General features: G+C 65.5%; 5 protein-coding genes across 7 annotated transcripts; 1 reads left to right on the top strand and 4 right to left on the bottom strand.

Annotated features, from left to right (window-relative positions):
* Window positions 1-859: 859 nt before the first annotated feature.
* On the bottom strand, window positions 860-5,234 carry PHF13 (PHD finger protein 13). Its single transcript, XM_082069584.1, has 4 exons — window positions 5,101-5,234; window positions 4,616-4,717; window positions 3,730-4,282; window positions 860-3,356 (listed from the first exon to the last, which is right to left on the bottom strand). Exons 1-4 carry the CDS (start codon window positions 5,137-5,139, stop codon window positions 3,130-3,132), a joined length of 921 nt encoding a protein of 306 aa, XP_081925710.1. The 5' UTR covers window positions 5,140-5,234; the 3' UTR covers window positions 860-3,129.
* On the top strand, window positions 5,138-13,262 carry KLHL21 (kelch like family member 21; the record flags this gene model as incomplete). Its single annotated transcript, XM_082069577.1, has 5 exons — window positions 5,138-5,409; window positions 6,135-7,171; window positions 8,565-8,970; window positions 10,530-10,602; window positions 10,939-13,262. 5 exons carry the CDS (start codon window positions 5,138-5,140, stop codon window positions 11,230-11,232), a joined length of 2,082 nt encoding a protein of 693 aa, XP_081925703.1. The 3' UTR covers window positions 11,233-13,262.
* ZBTB48 (zinc finger and BTB domain containing 48) lies at window positions 13,173-18,171 on the bottom strand. 3 transcript variants are annotated; one of them, XM_082069580.1, is made up of 11 exons: window positions 17,720-18,171; window positions 17,441-17,637; window positions 16,609-16,720; window positions 16,159-16,251; window positions 15,853-15,939; window positions 15,608-15,762; window positions 15,114-15,250; window positions 14,577-14,741; window positions 14,389-14,477; window positions 14,162-14,308; window positions 13,173-14,079 (listed from the first exon to the last, which is right to left on the bottom strand). In XM_082069580.1, the coding sequence occupies exons 1-11, from the start codon at window positions 18,107-18,109 to the stop codon at window positions 14,071-14,073; spliced, it is 1,581 nt and encodes a 526-aa protein (XP_081925706.1). In that variant the 5' UTR covers window positions 18,110-18,171; the 3' UTR covers window positions 13,173-14,070. The 3 variants fall into 3 exon arrangements, with proteins under 3 accessions (XP_081925706.1, XP_081925707.1, XP_081925705.1); XM_082069581.1 differs by having other exon boundaries at window positions 14,177-14,308; XM_082069579.1 differs by having other exon boundaries at window positions 13,173-14,308.
* Window positions 18,131-19,189, bottom strand: LOC309448227 (taste receptor type 1 member 1-like). The gene has a single exon (XM_082069583.1). It carries the CDS (start codon window positions 19,184-19,186, stop codon window positions 18,212-18,214), a length of 975 nt encoding a protein of 324 aa, XP_081925709.1. The 5' UTR covers window positions 19,187-19,189; the 3' UTR covers window positions 18,131-18,211.
* Window positions 19,190-21,592: 2,403 nt separating this feature from the next.
* Window positions 21,593-22,335, bottom strand: LOC309448229 (taste receptor type 1 member 1-like). The gene has a single exon (XM_082069585.1). It carries the CDS (start codon window positions 22,195-22,197, stop codon window positions 21,733-21,735), a length of 465 nt encoding a protein of 154 aa, XP_081925711.1. The 5' UTR covers window positions 22,198-22,335; the 3' UTR covers window positions 21,593-21,732.
* Between the last annotated feature and the right edge of the window lie 19 nt (window positions 22,336-22,354).

Below are 22,354 nucleotides of genomic sequence, written 5' to 3'. Positions count from 1 at the left end.
GGAAGGACGGTAATTCATGTCATTTGATTCCAAGGCTGCATCTGTTCCCAGCTAATTTATTTCTAGGAAAAAAGGAGCACAGTTTGTATAAGTAAACCAGAGCTGAGCCATCCTCTGGGTTTCCCAGGGTGCTAAAGCTGCTGCGTGGAGCACAGCTGCTGAGCCGCAGTGCCGCACGGGAGCCGGGGCACCAGCACCCTGGGGTGTTTGGGGGCTCCAGTACGGCCGTGCGTGGGGAGGGGGGAGGGAAGGAGCCGTCCTGGCGCAGCCCGAGGGTTGGGTGGGCGCTGGCATTGCCAGCCGGCCTTCGCCAGGCAGATGTGGCACAGCCCGCGGTGCCCGCTCCTGCAGCAACGGGGCTTGGGCAGGTGGGACGGTGCGGGGTCACCTTGGCCAGCGGTCCCGCCTGCCGTGACTTGCTGTGCCCGTGCCCGGCTGCACGCACCAGCTCTGCCTTCGGGCGCTTCCCACGAAGGGACAGCGGCCAGGACCACACGCTGCCGGTGCCAGCAGCACCCGGGCTCGCGCCGGCCACCGCACCCTGCGGCAGGTCCCTGCGGCAGGTCCGCCGGCGAGCCCGGCGCGGCGTCCCGGCCGCCTCCAGCCGCTCCGCGCTCCTGCTGCCGCCTCCTCCTGCCGCGGGGCTCCACCACGCTCTGCCTCGCAGCAGAGGCTGCGCCAGGAGCAGCTGCCCAGGGAGAGCTGAGATACCTGCCGGCATGGGGAGGACGCGGCGGCAGCGCTTCCTGCCAGCCCGGCTCGCGGGGCGTCCCGGGAAGAGCGCGTGTAGTGCCAGGCCTTGCTGCCACCTGGCAGAACCGCGTCACACACCAGTAAATCACAACAGCAGACTCCTCAGTTCAGAATGAGACAAAATCGTTGTTCACTTCTTTCACATTTAAGAAAAAAACATGGTTCCTTAAAACAGTTTTAATGAAAAAATAAAGTTCTGAATTAAACTATAATTATACATGGCTGAAAGTGATGAACTAAAATAATGGAGATGTTACTTTTTTTCCTCTGCTGATATTGTAACGTGCTGGATTTGTCAGACACCATCTATTGGGATATATCTGAAAAGGTAACAGAAAAAGAGTCAGTCACATTGATTAGTATCGAACCTCTGTGAAAAAGCCAGTTCGTTTGGCAGCTCGCCATTTCTCCCATAAAGGCCTCAGGACCTTGCTCCGTGGAGGTCCAGTTGACGTGCAGACACGCTATAAACACAGAGATATGATTTTCAGAGCAGGTCCAACGCTTGCGCAGTGTGTGACTGGAATCTTCCAAAGCGTTTCTGTTTGCAGAGTGAAACGGCAGCACTTGAGAACTTTGGTTATTTTTCTGGCTGCAGAGAACAGTCAGGCAGCCGCTGGGGCAAGTCTTTGGCAAACTCCTCGGTGGCTCCACGTGGCTTCCGGAAGGCAGCGTACCACAGGCCATGGTCTTCAGGTTCTACAGAACCTGGAGCTGGTTTTCAGAACCTGGAGTCAGTTGTTGCAGCTTGGTGGAACGGGACTTTTATAAAGCAGCAGGACAGAAAGTTGAACGTTGTGCAGCTCCGCCATCCCGAGCTGGGCCAGCAGAGCTGTCGCAGCGCTCGTGGCGGAGCCCAGGCCCCCGCGGTGCTGCCCGTCTGCCTGAAGCTTTGGCGGCCCCGTGTCGGACGTCTGGGGGGGCTGCCTGGCTCTGCGCTGGAGACCCTGGGTCACCCCGGTGAGCCAGTCCTGGGACAAACGGGTGCTCCGAGGCGCCGCACCCGCAGGAGCCGCGCGGCCGCGCTCCTGCAGCGCAGCCCGTCTCCTTCTGCCGCGGTACCGGCCGGGGCAGCCCCTCGCTCTCGCCACACACAGCACGTGGTGTTCATCAGGTGTAGCTTCAGAGAACACCGTGAAATGGTCACCGAGGAACAACGCCACCATCTCCGTGGCCTCACGCACGAGCCGTGACTGCCTCGCGTTTCTGAGCAGCTTTCCCTCAGCTGAGGCCCCACGAAGTCCCGTCGAGGAGCTGCACCAGCGGGGCCCTGGGTGCTCTCCTGTCCTCCCCACACCAGGCAGGTCTTCGCTGCGCTTGATCTTGCTAGCTGCACAGCCTGCGTCTGGTCTTTTCTGGATGATTTGTAACCAATAGGTTAAAGATTGCGGTTTTTGGATTACAAATCCAGTCTCAAAAAACAAACGGCAAAACCAAAAGTCAACTCAGCTGTAGTACTTGGATCAAAATTATCAAATCCCAAACCAGACCTGCCAAGTTCGAAGTTTACTATGGCCCCTTCTACAGTCCATGTTGAATTCTGGGCTGAGGAAAGGGAGAGTCTTCTTAAAACAGCACCTTAGAGTTTAACAAAGGGCTGGGAAACAGAATAGACAGCATCCTTCGTACACACACTTGAGCCGATCATGCAAAACAAAGTCACAAAAAACCACCATAAGAAGAGACCTTCAAGGAAGAAATCTGGTGTCACTCGTCCCCAGCGCTGCCTGTCCAGAAAGAGGGCGGCTCGTCCTTCAAACGCACCGGTCCCTCGGCAAGTCCCGTTTTCACCTCAATGACGCCAAATCACAGAACTCCCCCGCTGCCCGGGCCGCTGGAGAGGAGGCAGATCGCGCGGAGGTCGGTACGCATTGACGCTCGCTCCTATGGAGCCTTAGAATAGCTAAGATTGATATATACGGACAAATGGGCAGGTATAATATTACATCAAAATTAAAATGTGGCCATTTACTTTTCAGACTCTTCACACAGATTCCCTCCTCCTCCTTCTCCTCCCTCTTTGGAGGAGGAGTTTCCTAGCACAGCGAAGGGTTGCAGTTTCCCGATGGGATGAGAAAACATACGTGGCAAAGGTATTGTACATTCCCCAGACATCACCCAGTTCATAACGGTAACCAGACAAAACCCCACCGAACCCAGAGCTCAGTCTGTCCCTTGAGCTCCTCGGTCTCTAGCAGCAGTTTCAACCGGTCGGCCTCTTGCAGCCCTGGCTGCCCACGACCCGGCGATTCCTCGTCCCTGTGGGCGCAGGCCGGCCGGGCAGCCCCAGCCTGAGCAGCAGCAGTTCGGGGGCGCCCTCCCCGGCCCCCGCTTGCCCGCCCGCCCAAGCAGCGCAGCAGCACGCGCCTCCCGCCCCTAGTCCAGAAAGCGCCTGCGCGAGCCCGTCCGGGAGCGGTTCGAGCGGCGAATGTCAAACTTGGAGTCCCGGCACTTCTGGCAGATGTAGACCTCTGGGACGTTGGACTTGCGGATCTTGGCGCAGGAGAGGTGGATCCAGGTGTGGCACTCGTTGCACTCGATCATCGGCCGCCCGGCGAAAGGCTTCATGCAGAAGCAAGTGACCAGGTCCCACGAATCATCGTCTGCAAAGAGAAACAGCAAGCTACGTTTTTAACAGCCAACACTTCTGGCCTCAAATCGGCAATTTACCGTTGTGCTAAATCAATTGCCTGGGCTTCAAAGGCAGGATTTTTCCAGGTCTTAAGAGAAACTACTCTCAGCAATATGAGAGAAGCCATAACCCAGGAGAGGAGAAACGGCTGCTTCTATAAAGTCGAAGCTTTACAGTCAGTCTATTGCAAAAACAGCCAACCGACCCCTCTTCTTCCCCCAAAAACCCAACTGCTACTGAATTCTGCCCAGGCAGCACACCTTGGCGTTAACCTCGTGCTACAAGCACTAAAGAGACTGCCCGCATCAGCTCCACCTCCCGCTTCTGCCAGCCAGGCCACCTACCTGAATCCACCATGATGTCCTCGTCGTCGCCAGTGCCGTCCTCATCGCGGAACACCACCTGCTTGCCCTGACGAATGACCGTTCGCTTGCCCACGCTCTGGATCTCCACCGTCTGCTCAGCCGCCGCAGCGGGGTAGGAGACGCTGGACGGCGTGTCCGAGTCCCACACCGAGCAGTGCTCGGTCGCAGACTGGGGGTCGCCCTCGGACGAGGGGCTCATCGGTGTCTCCACGTAAGAGTCCTCTGCTTCCAGCTCCAGCAGCTTCTCCTCATAGTCCTCCTCTGCAGACACCTCCGTTTCCCTCCTCTTCAGCTTTTTCTTCTTCCTGATCTTGTCAATTTGCTTTCGCTCCGGCAGGAAGTTACCGGGTTTTGCCCTCTGGAACAGGGAACTGTACGGTTTCGCTCGCTTAAGCTGACTGAAGTTCTTTCTGTTCTTGGTGGGCAGAGAGATGGAAGAGGGGGTGTCATTGAACCGCGGATCCCAGCTATCGCTGTCAATCGTGCCACCGGTGCTGTTGGGAGGGCTGGGGCTGTTCCTCAGCGGGGCTTCCTGCGGAACGTCGAGAAGGCAGATACAGGCATTAATTCGGAGCCGCTTCTCACGGGGCACCGAGGCACCGCGCCCGACCCCCCAGGCGCTGCCCCCAGGCCCGGCGCCCCCCGGGCCGAGCCCCCCCGTCCCCACGGCCGGGCAGAGCCCGGGGCGGCAGCGGGAGCGGCCCCGGACCCCCGCGAGCCCCCCCAGGGCCGCCCCCGGAGCCCCTCCCAGCGGCTGCCGGTCCCCCTTTTGTTCCGGGGACACGGGCGCGGGGGCGGAACCTCCTCCCCGCCGCGACCGTGCGAACGCGCCCGGCAGCGCCGCCGCCCCGCCCGGCGCGCTCACCTCCTGCGGGTACGGGATGTAGCCGGCGTAGGCCAGGACGAAGGTGCAGAACTTGTTGAAGTCCTCCACGGTGCGGTGCCGCCGGGCGGCGGGGGACAGGTCCTGCGGGAGGGGCGGGTGAGCGCGGCCGCGCGCGGCGGAGGCGGCACGGCCGGGGGAGGCGCCGCCGCTCCCCGCCGCCCCACCCCCACCCCCGCGGCGGCGGCCGCCGGGCAGCGCGCGGCTCCCGCCCGGTCCCCCCCGGTCCCGGTCCCCCTCCCCCCGCCCCCCCGCCGCCCGGTGTCGGTACCGGGCCCTCGGGCGGGCCGTCCCCCGCGGCACGACACGGCGGGGGGCGCCGCCACCGTTCCCCGCGCCGGCCCTCCGCGCTTGGGCGGCACAAGATGGCCCCGGGCCCGCGGCGGGGAGCGGGTACCGGCGGCCGGGCCGGGCCGGGCGGCGGGAGACGCCCCCCCTTCCCCCGGTTCCACGGGGCTCCGGCTCACCTCCGGGGCGAACGGAGAGGTGCAGGAGTCGGAGTCCATGTCCTGGCGCAGGGGGCGGGGGCGGGGCCTGGGCGGCAGCGACGGCAGCAACCGGGCAGCGCCGACACCCGCGAACCGCTCGGTACCGGCGGGAGGCGGCGAAGGGGCGGCCGCTGGCGCGGGGGCTGCTGGGAGCGGTAGTCCGCTGGCGCGGGGGCCGCCGGGAGCTGTAGTCCGGGCGTGCGCACTGGCGCCGCGGGGGCTGCCGGGAGCGGCGGCGGGTCCGGCCCGGGAGGGCGGGGCGGGCGCGGAGCGGAGCCGAGCCGGGAGGTGAGCGGGGCGGCGGTACCGGGCGGCGGTACCGGGGCCGGGAGCGGGGCGGCGGTATCGGGCGGCGGTACCGGCGCGGTGAGCGGGGCGGCGGTTGGCGCGGAGCGCGGGCCCGCAGCAGGGTCGTGATAGGCCCCGGGGGAGGGGGAGCCCTCGGTTTACCGCCCGGCAGGGGTCGCCGGTGGCGCCTCGGCCCCGGCCCCGGAGGGACGCCGGACTCCCGCCTCGCGCCCGTTTCTCCGCACCCGCGGCGGCCCCGGCGGCCCCGTGCGCGGGGCGTGCTCCCCGCGGCTCCGAACCGGGCTTCTTGTGCCGCTCCGCTCTTTATTTGACGGGAAGCAACAGGCAGGCAGCAGCCGCGGCTCCCCGGAGCCGGGCCGTCGGTACCGGGCGGCTCCGCGGAGCGGGGCCCTGCGGGGAGCTCAGCGGGACAGCCGCTCGGGGGCTGCCGGGCTCCCGGCTCTGCCCGGCCCCGGAGCTGCCCCGGCCCTGGCGAACTGCGGCTCGGGCTGCTTGAAAACACCATTGGACCGAGCAGGGGAGGCTGCCAGCGCGTTATGCAACCGCCGCTCCTGCGCGGCTGGGAGGGGGTGTTTGCCAGGGCTGTTTAGTTTATCCCGCTTCCCGGCCGCAGGACGTTTTTCCCTGTGCTGTCCCACCTTTATTTTCCTCTCCCCTCTGCCTCGCAAGCTGCTCTCGGGGTGACGCGGCGTGTGCTCCCGCAGGCGCAGCATGGCAGCGAGCACGGACGGCAGCGGCGGGACGGCGGCGGTGGCACCGGGGGAGCTGGCGCACGCGGCGGCCCTGCTGCAGGGGCTGAGCGCGCTGCGCGCGGAGCGGAGCCTGCTGGACGTCACGGTGGTGGCGGGCGGCTGCGAGTTCGGGGCGCACCGCGTCGTCTTGGCCGCCGCCTCCGGCTACTTCCGCGCCATGTTCGGCGGGGCGCTGCGGGAGGCGCGGGCCGAGCGCGTGCGGCTGCACGGCGTGGAGCCCGAGTGCCTGGCGCGCCTCCTCGACTTCGCCTACACCGGCCGCGTGGGCGGGCTGGGCCCCGACATCGCCGAGCGCCTGCTGCGCGCCGCCGACCTGCTGCAGTTCCCCGCCGTCAAGGAGGCCTGCGGCGCCTGGCTGGCGCGGCAGCTGGAGCCCGCCAACGCGCTGGACATGCAGGACTTCGCCGAGGCCTTCGCCTGCCCGGCGCTGGCGGCCGCCGCGCACCGGTTTGTCCTGCGGCACGTGGGCGAGCTGGGCGCCCAGCTGGAGCAGCTGCCGCTGCCGCGCCTGCTCTCCTACCTGCGGGACGACGGGCTCTGCGTCCCCAAGGAGGAGGCCGCCTTCCAGCTGGCGCTGCGCTGGGTGCGCGCCGACCCCGCCGCCCGCGCCCCGCTGCTGCCGCAGCTCCTGGCCCACGTGCGCCTGCCCTTCGTGCGCCGCTTCTACCTGCTGGCCCACGTGGAGGGCGAGCCGCTGGTGGCCCGCTGCCCGCCCTGCCTGCGCCTCCTGCGCGAGGCCCGCGACTTCCAGGCCGCGCGCCTCGACCGCCACGACCGCGGCCCCTGCGCCCGCATGCGCCCCCGGCCCTCCACCGGCCTCGCCGAGATCCTCGTCCTCGTCGGCGGCTGCGACCGCGACTGCGACGAGCTCGTCACCGTCGACTGCTACAACCCGCGCACCGGGCACTGGCGCTACCTGGCCGAGTTCCCCGAGCACCTGGGCGGGGGCTACAGCGTGGCTGCGCTGGGCAACGACATCTACGTCACCGGTAAGGCATGGGGGCACCTGGGCGGGCGTTCCCAGGGTAAAAAGCACAAGATGGGAAAACTTGTATGAAAGCACCGATGTAGAGATTTCAGTTGAAAACACGTGGGTTCTGGCCACGAGACTTGGCTTTTCTTGGGTAGCAGAGAGTCTGTAACAGCCTGGGCTCGCTGCAGCCTGAGGACAGGCCCAGGGACTCCTGGAGTCGGTGCTGGATTTAGCAGCTGGTCTCAGTCCAGGAGGTATTTTGTCATGACTAATGCTCCTGAGCACGCGGGCAGGAGTCACAGATCTTGCACTGGTGGAACTTCCTAAGCGCTCGCTGCGGGGACAGGAGTGACTGGAGAGGGTGTTGAATTTCTGGCTGCGGAGAAGCTGTTTGGGTCCCGAGCCCCGTCCGTCACAAGGCAGCGCGTGCTTGAGGCGGGTTCCGCAGCAGCCAGCGCCCGTGAGTCACGGAGCCTTCCCGGAGTCCTGCCTCCTCGCAGGCCACTGCGGCTGTAATTGCTTCTGTCAAGGTGACACAGAGGTGTCAATTTGGCTGTTAATCTGCATGTAGATGTCTCCTTTGAACACGTCCCCATGGGGCGGCAGCCGCAAGGAGCCAAGGCCGGGGACAGCGGCGCTGCCGAGCAGCTGGTGCTGGGCGTGCCGGGGTTTGAAGGGCAGGTCAAACGCAGGTGAACAGAAAGCTGCCTTTTCTCTAGTTAGGAGCAGGAAATGGGGCTCTGCTTTAAAGGCCGGGTTGTTAAAATGGGGCTGCACTCGTGGCCGTGGGAGCTTTCGGGAGCAGCCCCAGGCGGGTCTGGGGCCGCCGGTACCGCCGGGAGCCCCGTGCCCCGCGAGGCTGCTGCCGGCAGCACCTTCGGCGGCTCTGCCCGGCGGCGGCGCTGCGGGCGGCGGGGCGGCCGGAGGCTCCCGTGCCCGGCGGCGGCGCTGCGGGCGGCGGGGCGGCCGGAGGCTCCCGTGCCCGGCGGCGGCGCTGCCTTGGCTGCGGGCGCTGCTGAGCCTTGTTCTGTGCCACATCACAGCAGCTTCTGGACAGCAAAGGAGCGGGGGCTGCCAGATGGGAGAGAAAACGGTTGTTTGGAAGGATAGAGGTGGGCAAACCCCAGAGGTGGCTGAGCACAGGCTAGGAACAGCACAGGAGGAATCCTTCCTGGCTTGCTGGAAAAGAACCAGTGCAAAACTGCCCCTAAATCCCTGCACTGCGTGCCACTGCGTTCCTCCCGTACCAAATATTCTCGTAATGTATGGCTGTGGGAAGCAGAAATGTGTGTGTGGGTATTGAGGTGCAGCCGGAAGACGTAACAAAGGTCCCGGTGCCGAGCCCTCTCCTCCGCCGCCCCACAGCGCTTCCCTTGTGCACCAGCGGTGACGGTGGCGTGTGTCTGCAGGGGGGTCGGACGGGTCCCGGCTCTACGACTGCGTCTGGAGGTACAACTCCAGCGTGAACGAGTGGACAGAGGTGTCGCCCATGCTGAAGGCCAGGGAGTACCACAGCTCCACCGTCCTGGACGGGCTGCTCTACGTGATCGCTTCGGACAGCACGGAGCGCTACGACCACGCGCTGGACAGCTGGGAGGCCCTGCAGCCCATGCTGTACCCCATGGACAACTGCTCCACCACCGCCTGCCGCGGCAAGCTCTTCGCCATCGGCTCCCTGGCCGGCAAGGAGTCCATGGTGATGCAGTGCTACGACCCCGACTGCGACCTCTGGTCCCTCGTCAACTGCGGCCACCTGCCTCCCTGGTCCTTCGCCCCAAAGACCGTCACGCTCAACGGCCTCATGTACTTCGTGCGGTGAGTGCCGGGGCCGCCGCGTCCCCTGCCCGGGCGGGGTGGCGGTGGCGGGGGAGCGCGGTGCTGCTGGTGGGGGCTCTGAAGCCCCATACCGCTCCTTCGCTCTGGGGGCACTGGGGCCCCAGAGAACCGCGCCTGCAGTTGTGTGAGAACGTCTCGGTGTCGGCGTGCGGGCTGGGGCGCGGCGAGGTGTAAATCCGGCTGCAGTCGGCTGCGCTGCTTGGAAAGAGACTTCTCAGTTTTCTTGGCTTCTGGTTCAACCCCCCTCGTTGCTATAAATAAGCAAGTGAGCTCCAAGAAAACGTTAAACGGCAGTGCAGGAGAGGACATCCTCCGTCTCAGCAGAGATAAGGGGACTGAAGATGAAGTGATTGGTCACTATTTTTAAGCACCTTTCCAAATTGGGACTTAATTACCCATCTGAAGCTGTCCTGGTGCTGCAAATACTTCGGTTATCCACTTAATTAAAAATAAACGGGAAGGCATGCTGGGGCCGAACACTGCGAGTTGTTGTGTTGACTCTGGGCAAACATCGGCTCCTGTGATGGCCTCCAGGCACTTTTCTGGTTTTAATCTCCTCTTGGCTTTGCATAAAGCAGCAACTTCTACCCAGGACCTTTTATTTGATGGATTCGAGTGCAGCCGAGTGTGTCAGTTCCTGGCCGCTGCCTGCAGGTCACAGATTGAGTCACCTGCTTCTCAGCAAACACTGGCAGGGGTGGCCGAACTGTTCGGCTACTTGTCACAAGCCAGTTCTGTAGGTTTTCCCTTTTCTCATTCACTTTAAGATGCTGGTGATGGACACCTCAGGATTTCTGATCGCATGTGCCTGCAGGAGTTAATGGGAGATTATCGGGGTCAGGTTTTTCTCCCCTCTTTCTGTGTGCTGCACAGGGACTGCTGCTCTATATAAAGCTGTAAGATAACCTTGGGAGGATGGAGGAACAGGTTACAAATAAAAGTCACAACCTCATTTTTTGGTTATTTTAAATAGCTCAGCCTAAAGCTTCTGCCTGTTGCCCCCCCGCAGCGGGGCTGGTTCGGTCGCCGTAAACGCGGCAGCGGTGCTGGGGCTGCGGCTGCGTCCTCAGCCGGGCTGCGCGGCACGGGGGACACGGCCGGCCGGGCGCTCCTCGCGGCCCTTGGAGTCCGGCTGTAGCTGGACTGTGTTGGAGTGACCGGCAGCGCTTCTCTGGCTGCCGCCGCCTCGTCCTCCTGCATTCTTGTGTCAGCGGTTGCAAACGTCCCTCAGCTGTCACTGTCACCCTCGCTGTCACGGGGGAGGGTGTGCGGGCCGCGGGGGACGCTGCCGCGCCAGCTCTTCTCACGCTCCTCTGGCCCCCTGAACGTGGTGCTGGTGGACGGCCCGAGCAGCGGCGATGCCGTTACTTTGACGGCACGGAGGTTTAAGGCTCCGTGCAGGAACCCTCTGGTCTCCGCTGTGTGTGCTGGGGCGGGAGCAGAGCGCTCACCGCAGCGTCTCGGGCTGCCGAACGGGGGATTCACGAGGCGGGAGGCTCTTAGAACACAGAAAAGTCATTTTGCGTTACCTCCCACAGGGATGACTCAGCTGAAGTGGATGTTTACAATCCAGCCAAGAACGAGTGGGATAAAATCCCCGCCATGCTCCAGGTAGGACGCTTGCCGACCCACTGGCTGCCTTTCAGTGTTACCGGTTGGCTTAATTTACCTTTGGAAAAGCCGGTGCTCTCGGGATCATAACCCCTCGCACGCAGAGCGCAGCGAAGCGATCGCGGCCGCCCGGCAGGACCAACCCTGGGCTGTGGCTGCGCAGGCGGGTGCTCGGCCCAGCACACGGGAGCCGGGAATCCCCGTCCCGGGGCTGAGCCAGAGCCGGTGGCCGGTTGTGTTGGGCTCCGCGCGCAAAGAACCTGACGCTTTTATCAGCTGCGTAGTTGGGCAAAACCCTCCTTGCTAATTGTTGTGTAATTTATTGTTGAACGGCAGGTTCACGTTGGGGGGAGCGTGGCCGTGCTCGGCGGGAAGCTCTATGTGTCTGGTGGCTACGATAACACGTTCGAGCTCTCGGACGTCCTGGAAGCCTACGACCCCGAGACGCGCGCGTGGAGCGTGGTGGGGCGGCTCCCCGAGCCCATCTTCTGGCACGGCAGCGTCAGCATATTCCGGCAGTTCATGCCCGAAACCACGCAGGAGGACGATGGCATCACGCTGGACAACAGCATCAACTTGAACAGGCAGCACCAAAACCTTCACAACCAGAACCTTAACGAGCTTCGTTAGCAGGGGAGGGCGCTCTCCCCCTGGCCCGGCACGAGTTCATTATCCAGAACCAGAGCTGCTTTGGGAGAAGGCAGATGCAAACTGGCGCTTGGAAGCAAAAACGTACTGATCACAGAGGGGGGAAAACTGCGCGGTGGACGTGCCGTTGTGGAACGGCAGCCGGTGAGGCCTCCATCGCGGCTCCCTCGGCCCTTCCCGGGGCGGGAGGGGGCTCCGCACGGCCGCGGAGACACGAGGGGGGAGCTCCGAGGAGCCCGTCGCCTCGAACGTCACCGCAGCACCGCCCGCAGCTCATGGCTCGCGGTCAGACGCCCTTCACTGAGCTCCTTCACCCCCAATGCTTCATTTGCCACCAAACTCCTTTCTTCAGGTTCTTTGCTGTGAGGGGTCTGGCGGGTGGGACGGTGCCCTGGGCCCCCACCCGCTCTGTGGCTGCCCGCGGGGGCTGAGACCAGAGCGCGGCCTCTGCTGCCCTCGGCACAGCTGTGGCTCCGTTCCTGCTGTCCCGGGCGCGGACCTCGCCGAGCTGGGCTTATTTAAGTCTCAATATTTGAACTTTTGCAGGTATTGGTTTCCCTAGAAAATTGGTTTTTCCTTCTAAGAACAAACACCCTTATTTATGTTCTTATTGCATTCTCACAGCTAGATTGCTTTCGTTTCCGATCGCCCCAGCTGCGCCCTCTTTCACAGGGAAGGTCGGGAGAAGCAGCGGCGACCCGGGGCGGTGGCCGCTGTCCCCTCCCGCTGCGGCAGGGCGCGGTGGCACGGCGCGGTGACACAGGCAGGGCAGGGACAGCGGCTGCGTGCGCCAGCGCGGCGGCTCCGCTGGGCAGACGGGCCCGTGCAGCCAGGGTCGGGTTTTGTTTCTTCACTGTTTTAAAGGAGCCAAGTCAGAAGAAAAACCAACAACGCAGCGGGAAAGGGGAGCGCGGCACCAGCGGCGGGGGCGCTGGCGGGGTCGGACACCCCGACACAGAATCTCTTTCGGATGCGTCGCCTTGGGCGCAGGAACTCCCGGAGCTCCAGAGGGGCCTCCTGCCTGTTGTGGCTCCGGGACTCGGGCTGGTGGAAAGTGCTGCTGACGCGTTTGTTGAAGCTGTAGGAGTTAGCCAGAGTGTTGCGGGTTGAAAAGTAGTTATTGTAGGTTCTCTTTTTTGTTTGGGGTTTGCTGGGGTTTTTTTGCCTTTTACTCGCCCAAGTGCCCTCACGAGCTTGGGCTGCGTTTCCTCTCCCGGGCGGAGGAGCAGCCCCCGCGCTTTGCTGGGGGAGCGGTTCCCGAGCAACAACCGCCACACCTGCGGGAAACCTGCCAGGTGGGACGGCAGCTGAAGCGCTGGCCGGGTGCGGCCGCTTTTCCATCTTTTGTGTTGAACCAATTGGAAAAAAAACTGAATTTAAACTTAATTCAGAGATGGAAAGCGCGTACACTTGATTGCCCTTGGGCTGAGCAGCGTCCAAGCGCCATCGCCGCAACGTCAGCATCTTCACAGCTTTACAGGAACATCTGGTTTGCCTTGGCGGCTGTTGAGCGCGGCGGGCCCGGGACGCGGCTCACGAGACTGGGCTGCTCAGCCTGAAACTCTGACAGTGCCTTGAACGCGCGGCCGGCGGGGGCCGCAAAGCACCCGGCGCTGCGGGGACCCTGTGTGGGGGCCCTGTGGGGGGGTCCCTGTGGGGGGGGCCCGGGCGGGGGCCGGAGCAGCCGGAGCCCCAGGACCGCGCGCGCTGCGCAGCTGAGCTCGCACCACGGAGCCGGGCGCTTCACTCAACTACCAATAGGACGCACGCCCCGTCTCGCGCCGCGGCGCTCGCTGCTGGACCCGCCGCCCCCGAATTCCCCAACCGCCTGAACACTTATGGAGCTGTATTTATTTTTTGTAAAACTCAATGCGTCTGAATCTTTGAGTCCAGTTTAAATGCCGTCCTTTGGAGCAAAGGCATTTTATGTTCACAGATAATTTATTTTTATTCTCATAGTTTGTTTTCAGATTTACTTGCAGCAGTCAAGTTAAATAAAACGCGTTCCATGAGTAGGTTGTCTTTGAGCAAATTACTGCACTAAGTTTTGAGTGCATGTTCCTCATTCCAGGCCTGAGATCCAGCTAAACCGGAGACTTTCTGCCTTCTCGGTGAGTAGAAGAGAGAGACGGGAGAGAGCGTGGTTGTGATTTGGGGCATGGGGGGATCTCCCCGCACCCTGGGAACACTCAGGAAACGGTTCCTGGTGTCCTGACTGTGTCATTTCAGACAAGTGTTAAGTCCCTACACCTAAAAATGGGAGCTTGGAGCATTTTCCAGCTCTCTGAGATAACGTGTTAAGTACCGGTTAAATTAGTTCACTGGTGAGCGGGTACCTTCAGTGGGTAAAGAGTCAGCAACGAGCAGAACCTTGACAAAGAAAGTAGAAGAAAGGCACAAATCAACAGACAATCCTTTCAACAACCATTGGTGGGAGGGGGCAGAGCTTTAATGGGAGGGAAGGGAGCACGGCCGGCCCTGCGCCGCAAACAGCCTGTTCAAAGGCCCTTCACAGGGTCACGCAGACTCGGTCACCTCCTGCCTCACAGCGTGTGGACGTTTATTTGAGCAGCTGTTCTGAGCAGCTTTGTGTTGTTTTCATTTGCGAGCCGATGGTGACTTCACTGTCCCTCCGTTTCCCTGCCCGCGGGGCGGGAGCGTGGCGGGAGGGGACGGGGCGCAGGCGCCACGCGAACAGCCCAGCGCGGCACAGTGGCCGCAGCCGGCGCGTTACTGCGTCCCGCGGGAAGGACGCGCGGGGGCCGCGCTACGTCTCACAGTCTTCAGGAATCGTCGTCGCTATAATGAGCGACTGCTCGATCACATCCGCTGTAGAGAAGTTCTCGTTTGAGCAGAGTCTCTGCACGGGGCCGTCGGGCAGGGAGCCGCGGGACAGGGACGCCACGATCACCTCGGCCGAGCCCACCTCCAGCTCCGGGGGCTGCAGGGCCCCCACCACGGCCTTCTCGTCCTCGATCACCAGGTTCCGCAGCTTCCGCTGCCGCGGGTTGTAGTTCTCCACGCGGTCGTGGATCTCCATGTGGCGCCTCAAGTGAGCCTGCAAGGGAGGGGGGACAGGGGCCGCTGAGGCGGCTCCGGCGCGGGCACTCGTGGTCCCCGGGGCTGGGGGACGCTCACCTGCCGCGTGAACTTGTAGCCACACTCAGTGCACTCGAACTTCCTCACGCCCTTGTGCCGGCGGACGTGGACGCGCAGCTGCTCCACAGCTGGGGGAGGCAGAGCCCGTTGGGGCAGCGCTCGCGGCGCGAACCCGCGGGAAGGCAGGTGGGTGGGAGATGCGGGAGGGCTGGAGCCCCGGCCGTTACCTTTGAAGGTTTTCCCGCAGATCTGGCAGAAGTGGGGCCTCCCCTCCTGGTGCCGGCTGGCGATGTGCCGCAGCAGGGGCCCCTTCTCGGTGAAGCGCTGGTCACAGAACTCGCAGCCGAAGGGGCGCTCCCCGGTGTGGGTGCGGTTGTGCTTGTCCAGGCTCGCTGTCGGGCACGGGGGAGAGCGGCTGGTCAGCGGTGCGGTGCGTGTCCCCCGTCCCGTGCTCGGGGACACGCGTGCACGGTCTGCGCCCGCCGGCAGGAGGGCTCAGGAGCGGCACAAGCAGCAGCCTCCCGGCCCAGGCTGAGCCGTGCTGGGGAAAAGGCACCAAGTTCTGCTTCTTTTGTGCCACGAGGGTAACAGAGATAACGGGAACGCGCCTGCCTCGGGTCAGCAGCGCTCGCAACGGCCTGACTAGGGAAGGTGGCACGAGAAGGGGGTCTCACAGCTCAGCTGCTTTCTGGGCACCCTGGTAGTGGAGCGCGGTGCCCGGCGCTGCTCGCGGTGCCCGGCGCTCCCGGCCGCGCCCCCCGTACCTTGTGTCCGGAAGGTCTTGCCGCAGAGGTGGCACTGGAAGGGCTTCTCCCCGGTGTGCGTGCGCAGGTGCATGTTGAGGTTGGCTTTCTGCGTGAAGGCGTGGTGGCAGAACTCGCACACGTAGGGCCGCTCGTTCCTGGGGGCAGGGAAACGTCACCCTCCCCTGTGCTGCTCTCGCCCCGCGGGGCAGCTGTCACCGCGCACCCAGAGTTCTTGCCATCAAACCCTACGTCAACCCATCTCAAACTACAGTATTTTGGAGCTCTGAAGAGCTTTGGTTATCACCTGTGTTAACACAATCACACACAGAGAAGTGCCAACAGTCCACACTCCCTTTGGCAGAGAGGAAAGAACGTGGGTCAGCCCCTCAGTTGATTTCTGGCCAAAGTCTCAGCCCAGCGCCTCCGGGACGGGGGAGCTCGCTGCCCCCCGCACCACCCGCAGCCAGGAGAGCTGGGGTGACGGCCGGGAGGACGCGGGTCCCGTCTTGTACCTGTGCTTGGCCTTGATGTGCATCTGCAGGCCGTTGCGGCTCGAGGCCCGGTGCCCGCACTCCTCGCAGACAAACAGCTTCTCCCCCCGGTGCTTGAAGGCCTCGTGCAGGCGCAGCTCCGTCCGGGACAGAAAGCACTTGGCGCAGGTCGAGCACTGCAAGGCCACAGGAGCGCGGGTCAGGCGGCTCGTGCGCTCGCCGACGGCGCGCCCGCCACCCGACCCCTGCGGCGCCGGCCCCCTCACCGCGTGGGGCTTCGGCGCGCCGTGCAGCTTTATCATGTGGCTCTGCAGGTCCTTCTTCTGCATGAACTGCTGGGCGCAGGAGGAGCACTGGGAGACAGGAGAGGGGGTCAGGCTCCCGCCCGCAGACAGCGCTTTCAGGGGAGGAGGGAGCAGCGCTCCGGGAGCGCGAGTCCCTGGGGAGGCGCAGCCGGCGCCAGCTTTGGTGCCTCCCCAGAGCACGTTCCAGCTCAGAGCAGGTGCTCAGCTCCCCTGGACAGAACCGCTCGCCCCTCTGCTCTCGTGCCAGCGTCCGCAGGCGCTGCTGACCTTGTACGGCATCTCCCCCGTGTGCGACACCATGTGCAGCCGCAGCTCCATCCGCCTCTTGAACACCTCCTGGCAGATGGAACACGTGAAAACCTGCAAGAGACGGGGACACGTCGGCTGCTGCAGAGCCACGAGTGCCACAGCGCCCACAGCTCACGCCAGCACTGCGGCATTTAACCTGCGCCGCAGCAAATGGGATCCTTTCCTGTACTAAGAGGATCCTCGTGTGCTCGAAAAGCACAGACCAAAGCAGAGTTGTCTGGTAAATCAGACCAAAGCTGCGGCCACGCTCGCAGGCCCAGGGCACCCTGGCTGCAGGACGCGCCGCGGGGACGAGGGTTTGCTTGGGGAGCTGAGCGTGAGCGGACGGTGGCTGGAAAAAGGCTCCAGCTCTGCTCCTGCAAAACGGCGCCCGCTCTGCAGCGCTGCAGCGGCAGCGTCCAGGCGTACCTGCTCGGATCGGTTCATGCAATTTCTGGCTTCGTGTTCCAGGAGATTCTCTTTTCTAAAATAACATTTGCCACACTTGGAGCACTCAAATGGCTTCTCTCCAGTGTGTTTCCTAGGGAGAACGCAAACGGGGAGTGCTCGTCACCGCCTGCGCAGCCGCAGCCCGCAGGAGCGGGCCGGCGACGGGGAGGCCCCGCGGCTCTCAGCCCAGCGCCAGCACTCGGTTGCCCCAAAGCCTCCTTCCCTGCCGGCTCTGCCCACCCCGGGAGCGCGGCCGAGCCGCCGGGGCCGCCGCGCTCCTCAAATCTCCGTCTCACAGGGCGAGGTTCGCCCCTTGAGCCAAGCGACGCCGCAGCTCGCGCCCTCACGCGCGCTGTGCTCCCCGCAGCGCCCCGGGCTCCCCGCAGCGCCCCGGGCTCCCCGCAGCGCCCCGGGCTCTCCGCAGCGCCCCGGGCTCCCCGCAGCGCCCCGGGCTCCCCGCAGCGCCCCGGGCTCCCGCAGCGCCCCGGGCTCCCGCAGCGCCCCGGGCTCCCGCAGCCCTGGCCAGGGCCCTGCAGCCCGGCTGCCCCGGGCAGCCCCCAAGACGGTTCGCCCTCGTCCGGCTGCAGCCGCGTCCCCGCCAGCCCCTCAGCGCCGCCCGTCCCAGCGCGGGGGCTCCGGCCCCGCCAGCGGGAGCCCGGGGCAGCGGCTGCGGCTCTCGGCTGCGGTTCGGGGGTGTGCGACTCCCCAGCTCCGAACGGCCCCCCGGGGCAGCGGGGACCCCCGTGCCGTGCCGGGACACCGCGGCGGCGCCGGCAGCTGCCGGTGGGGAAGGAGCAGCCGGAGCCGTTACCTGTTGTGCACCTTCAGGTAGTATTTGCTGAGGAAGGTTTTGTGACACGTGGGGCACTCGGCCGGCTCCCCCGCGCCCCGCCGGCCGCCCGCCGGCCCCGCCCGGCCGCTCCTCTTGCTCCGCGGGGCCTCTTTCCCGGGCACGGACTCGCCGCCGCCGTCCCCGCGGTCGCCGCCGCCCGCCGCCTCCTCCGGGGCCTGCGGGGGAACGGGCGGGTCACGGCGCCGCCCCCGCCGGGCCGGCGGCCCCCTCCCGCCCGCCCCCGCCCCCCTGACGCACCGCGGCCGGGCGGGGCGCTCCCGGGGCGCGGCGGGGCCGCGGGCGCGGCGCGGCGGGGCGGAAGGCCCGGCACAGCGCCACGGCGTCGGGCACGCCCAGCTGCTCGGCGGCGGCCAGGAGGCGCGCGCGGTTGTGCGCGGTGAGCGCCAGGCGGCCGGTGTAGAAGAAGTCGAGCAGCAGCTGGAACGTGTCGGCCAGGCCGTCGGGCAGCGCCACCGGGCCGCCGGGGCCGCGCGCGCGGAAGAAGCGGGAGCAGCTCGCGAGCACCGGCCAGTGCGCGCGGAACTCGCGCCCGCCCACGCCCAGCGTGGCGTCGCAGAACTGCCCGGCCGCGCGCTGCCGGTTCAGCTCGCGCAGCACGCGCACGCTGTGCGCCGCCGCCGCCGCCATGGCCGCGCTACCGGGCCCCGCGCCGCGCCGCCATCTTGGCAGCGCCGGACGTGGCGTCAGGGCGCGCCGGATGTGGCGCGCGGGCGGAGGCGGCGGCCGGGCTCAGGCGTCCGCGCGGCGCCGCGCGTAGCTCTGGATCGCGGTGCGGAAGCGCCCGCGCGTGTTGAGCCGCGGCCGCAGCGCGATCACGAAGGCCTTCGGGAGGAAGAACCCGCCCAGCGCGGCCGCGAGCACGCACAGCCCGCCCAGCACCCGCGCGGCCGCCTCGGCCCGGCCGCGGAACGCGCCCCGCGCGCAGAGCGCGGCGGCGGAGCCGGCCAGGTGCAGCAGCAGCCCGCCCGTCAGGCACTTGGCGTCGCTGTAGCCGGCCGGCAGGTCCTTGCCCGCGTAGCTGAGCGCGAAGCAGCCGGCGCTGAGCAGCACGGGGAAGGCGGCGGCCGCGCTGGCCGCGGCGCTCGGGCCGCACTCCAGCACCACCCGCTCGGCCCACACGCCGTAGTCCCGGCGCGGCGCCGAGGGGCCGGCGGCCTCCGCGGCCAGGCAGAGCGCGGCCTGCGCCGCCGTGCAGGCGCCGATGAGGAGCGGCGGCCCGCGGCGCCGCAGCCAGGCCGCGTGCAGCGCCGGCCAGCGCGCGCTCAGCTTGAAGACGCAGAGGATCTGGAAGGAGCGGGTCGCCACGCACGCGAGGAACGCGGTGACGCCGAGCGCGGAGAGCGGCCCCCGCAGCAGGCACGCGGCCCGCGTGGGCTCCCCGAAGTGGCAGAAGAGGCTGCCGCAGGCGCAGGCCAGAGAGCCCAGCATGAGGAAGCACAGCTTCCCGCCCGCAGACTTGACCACCGGCGTGGAGGCGTTGAGGGCAAACAGCACGGCCAGCGCCGCCATGAGCAGCAGGAGGAGCACAGCGAGGGTCAGCAGCGCCCAGGACAGGGGCTCGGACCAGGACAGAAACTCCACGGTCCGCTGGAAGCAAGCTTCGCTCCGCGCCGGAGCCCACTCGTCTGCCCCGCAGGACTGGCAGCTGTAGAGATCTGCAGGGGACACAAGCCCAGGTGGTGACAGAGGCACCTCACACCCCATGGACCCCGGTAAGAGATCTGCCGCAGCGGAGCACCTGCCACGGCAGCCCCTGAGCTCTGCGAGAGCCGCCAGCGCCTCCTGCCGTGCGCCTTTCCCTGGGGCGTCCCAAGCCTTGGGGAGCAGAGGGGGCTCTTCTTCCAAGTCCCCCGTGCACTTCCCCAAAGTCCATTGCTTGGGTTGAGAGGGGCAATGCCCACAGGAGCGCAGTTAGAGGAGCCGAGGCTCAGGGGCGCACAGGCTGTGGGTGGGAAGGGACTTGTGTGTCCAGCAGGAACCTGCAAAGGCCGGGAAGGGTCTGCAACAGCCCCCCTGCCGCAGGCTTGGCATGGGACAGTCACATTTGGGGGCTTCTTTCTCCCACTGCCACCAGAACTGCCCACTCAGCCCACGTGCTGCCAGCAAGGGGTTTGTTGTTGGGGCCGGTGACTCTGGGACAGGAGATTTCCTGCCATCTGTCCCAGGCGGGGGACATTTCCATACGCCAGCTGCTGGTGACTGCATGGTGCGGAAGCCCCAAGTGCCACCTGGGCACAAAGGCAACCACTGGGTCAGAATTTGCCTCCTGGAGGATGTGGTGCAGGAAACGTCCCTTGTCCCCCGGCAGTGGGAGAAGGGGCACTGTGGGCAGCGCTCCCCGGACAGCACAGGGCGTGTGTGGGCTTTGCATACCCACCGGTGAGCAAACAGGAGCCGGACCGACCGTGTTCAGGTCAGCTCGGAGGTTTTACTGACCACAGGGAGGAAGAGGGAGCAGGAGGGAAGTGGCTGGGACAGCTGGACGGCAGCAAGGGGCTGAGAGGAGGAGGAGGAGGCAGGGGTGCAGGCAGGGGAGCCGAGCGGGAGGACGGGAGGGGGCAGCCCCGGGTGTACTGACCCGATCTGTTCAGGAAGGTTCCTGCCGGACAGGCCACGCAGCTGAAGCAGCACTGATGGCGGCTCTGCCGCAGCCGCCGCTCCCCGGGCTGGCAGGGCACGGAGCACAGCGAGGGGGGAGCCTGCGGAGCACGGCCGGGGTCAGGCGGGCAGCAGGACACGCGGGAGTGCCCGGCCGCGGTTGGGCAGCTTGCTGCCGGCGTTCGGGACACACTGGGCAGGAGCCGAGAGCTCCCCAGGGCTGCGGTTCTTACGGAGGGGTGGGAAAATGAGACTGCTCAAAGGTAAAAATAGGAGCCTTTTCGGTTTGTGTGCCCTGCTTGGTCTTTGGAAGGGTGAAAGCTGATACTCAGAACACAGGTCACCCCCCCACACCACCACTGTCTGCCCTCGTTTTTGTGCTGCCGCAGGTGAGCACTCCAGAGCTGGCGGTGCTGGGCTGGAGCTGGCTCGGCAGTCAGCAACACGCGGGGGCTGGCGCAGGACGGTACCTGGCGATTGCTGGTGTGCCACAGGATTTTGCCCTGGGCAATGCTCAGCCTGTCTGGGTTCACGCTGAAAGTTCCTATCACATCGAAAGCCCAGCTCGGGCCGCTCCAGTTCCACATGATGATGTCGTAGCCCTTATGAATGTCCCCGTTGGCATCAAAAGAGATGCGGCTCTTGTACAGGGTGAAGTTTACTTGCTTAATTTTTTGCAGGAGCTATAAAAGAGAGAGTAGGAGGAGAGGCCATCCCAATGAGGATGAGCGGCTGAAGCCCATAAGGCTTTCAGAGGGGCAGAAAACCTTGGGTGCAAGGGGAAGATCCTTCCCTGTAAGGAAGGATCCTCAGGGAACCTCCTCAGGAGGAAGATCCTCGTGTTGCTCTCACCTGCCAGGGATAGACGGTGCCTTTGCTGCAGGCCCCCGAGGCGCAGCCCAGCAGGTCGTGCAGGCCGTGGGCCACAGCGTATACGGCTGAGTACACGTTGAAGGCGGCCTGGGCGTCGTACACGTCAGGGGTGCTGGCGAGTGAACGGCAGTGGGCGCAGCGCTGGGTGCAGTCCAGCTGGGTGCTCCCCCCGCCTGCTCCCGCGCTGCCGGCGCATTCAGCCTCGCTGTCCTCTGCCGCCCTCCACGCCTCGAAGCGCTCCAGCATCGCGGGCTCTGTCTTCTCAACCAACATCCCGATCACCGGGCCAATGCTCTGGATGCCAGGCACCTGCCAGATGGTTTGGGCTGCCGACCAGTCTTCGGAGCCCACCCACACCATGCCCGTGACGTTCCTCTGCACCACCACCTCAAAGAACCCGTGCGCGCTTTTTCTGTTGGAGAAGACGACAGTGACGTTGACCCTGATGTCCACAAGGATTCTGACCAGGTTGTGGAGCTCTGGGCCGCTGGCGTCCTTGGCGGTGGGGATGATGCCTCGGTAGGCGACACACACGTCGCTCGCGCTCAGCAGCTCGTAGAGGGCGTCCAGGCCGTTCCTGCCGTAGGCATTGTCGCTGCCCAGCAGCGCGACCCACGTCCAGCCGAAGCGCCGCAGCAGCAGGAAGATGGCCTTCACCTGCTGCCTGTCGCTGGGAATGGTGCGCAGGAACGCGGGGTACAGCCGCTTCAGGCTCAGCGTCTCCTGGGACGCTTCATAGCTGATCTGCAAAGGGAGCCAAAGAAAGGGGGGTGTGCTCCCTAAGAGCTGACGGCACGGGCAGCGCTGGGGCTGGGCAGGAGCGGACCCGGCGCAGAACGCGCTGCCACGCAAGATGCTGAGCCGGCTGCAGCTCCCGCCCGCAGCTCCCGCCTGCCGGCTGCCCCGGGACAGCGCGGAGGGGCTGCGTTTGCTGCCCAGCCCGTGCTCCCTGCAGCCGTCGCTCCCGGCAGGGCAGCGGCGCTCACCTGCGGCACGAGGAAGACGCTGAGGATGGCGGCGGTGGTGAGGGCCAGCTCCGTGCTGTCCGGCCCGATGACGGCCACCGCCTCGGGCTCGTAGCGCTGCAGGGCGGGCAGCACCTGCACCTGGCGCCCGCGGGCGAGGGCGCGCAGCGTGGCGTGCAGGTTGGCGGGCTCCGAGCAGGTGTCGTGGATGTCGCAGGCCAGGGTGACGTTGGGGAGCAGGGCGCTGGAGTTGTTGATCTCCTGCACCGCGAAGCGCATGGCCTGGGACAGGTGGTAGCCGTGGCGCTTGCAGGCGGAGGCGCTGTGCGAAGGCAGAGGCGCGGTCAGGGGGGGACGCGCGGTGCCGCGGGGCAGCGGCCGCGCGCCGGCACTCACGGGTCGCAGCCGCGCAGCAGCGGGCGCGCGGGGCGCAGCG

This window comes from Streptopelia decaocto, assembly GCF_964273445.1.
Source record: "Streptopelia decaocto genome assembly, chromosome: 20".
Lineage (NCBI taxonomy): Eukaryota > Metazoa > Chordata > Aves > Columbiformes > Columbidae > Streptopelia > Streptopelia decaocto.
This window is presented reverse-complemented; position numbering and strand designations above follow the sequence as displayed.

Bases quoted from the DNA above. Each gene is read 5' to 3' on its own strand.
- ZBTB48 (XM_082069579.1), bottom strand. From the start codon at position 18,109: ATGGCGGCGGCGGCGGCGCACAGCGTGCGCGTGCTGCGCGAGCTGAAC. The intron at 14,478-14,576 runs GTAACGGCCGGG...TGCCTCCCCCAG, and splicing joins CTGCGGGAAAACCTTCAAAG to CTGTGGAGCAGCTGCGCGTC. The intron at 14,309-14,388 runs GTGAGCGTCCCC...CCTCCCTTGCAG, and splicing joins GCTACAAGTTCACGCGGCAG to GCTCACTTGAGGCGCCACAT.
- LOC309448227 (XM_082069583.1), bottom strand. From the start codon at position 19,186: ATGGGGTGTGAGGTGCCTCTGTCACCACCTGGGCTTGTGTCCCCTGCA.
- LOC309448229 (XM_082069585.1), bottom strand. From the start codon at position 22,197: ATGCGCTTCGCGGTGCAGGAGATCAACAACTCCAGCGCCCTGCTCCCC.
- PHF13 (XM_082069584.1), bottom strand. From the start codon at position 5,139: ATGGACTCCGACTCCTGCACCTCTCCGTTCGCCCCGGAG. The intron at 4,718-5,100 runs GTGAGCCGGAGC...CCCCTCCCGCAG, and splicing joins CCTCTCCGTTCGCCCCGGAG to GACCTGTCCCCCGCCGCCCG. The intron at 3,357-3,729 runs GTAGGTGGCCTG...TTCTCTTTGCAG, and splicing joins GGACATCATGGTGGATTCAG to ACGATGATTCGTGGGACCTG.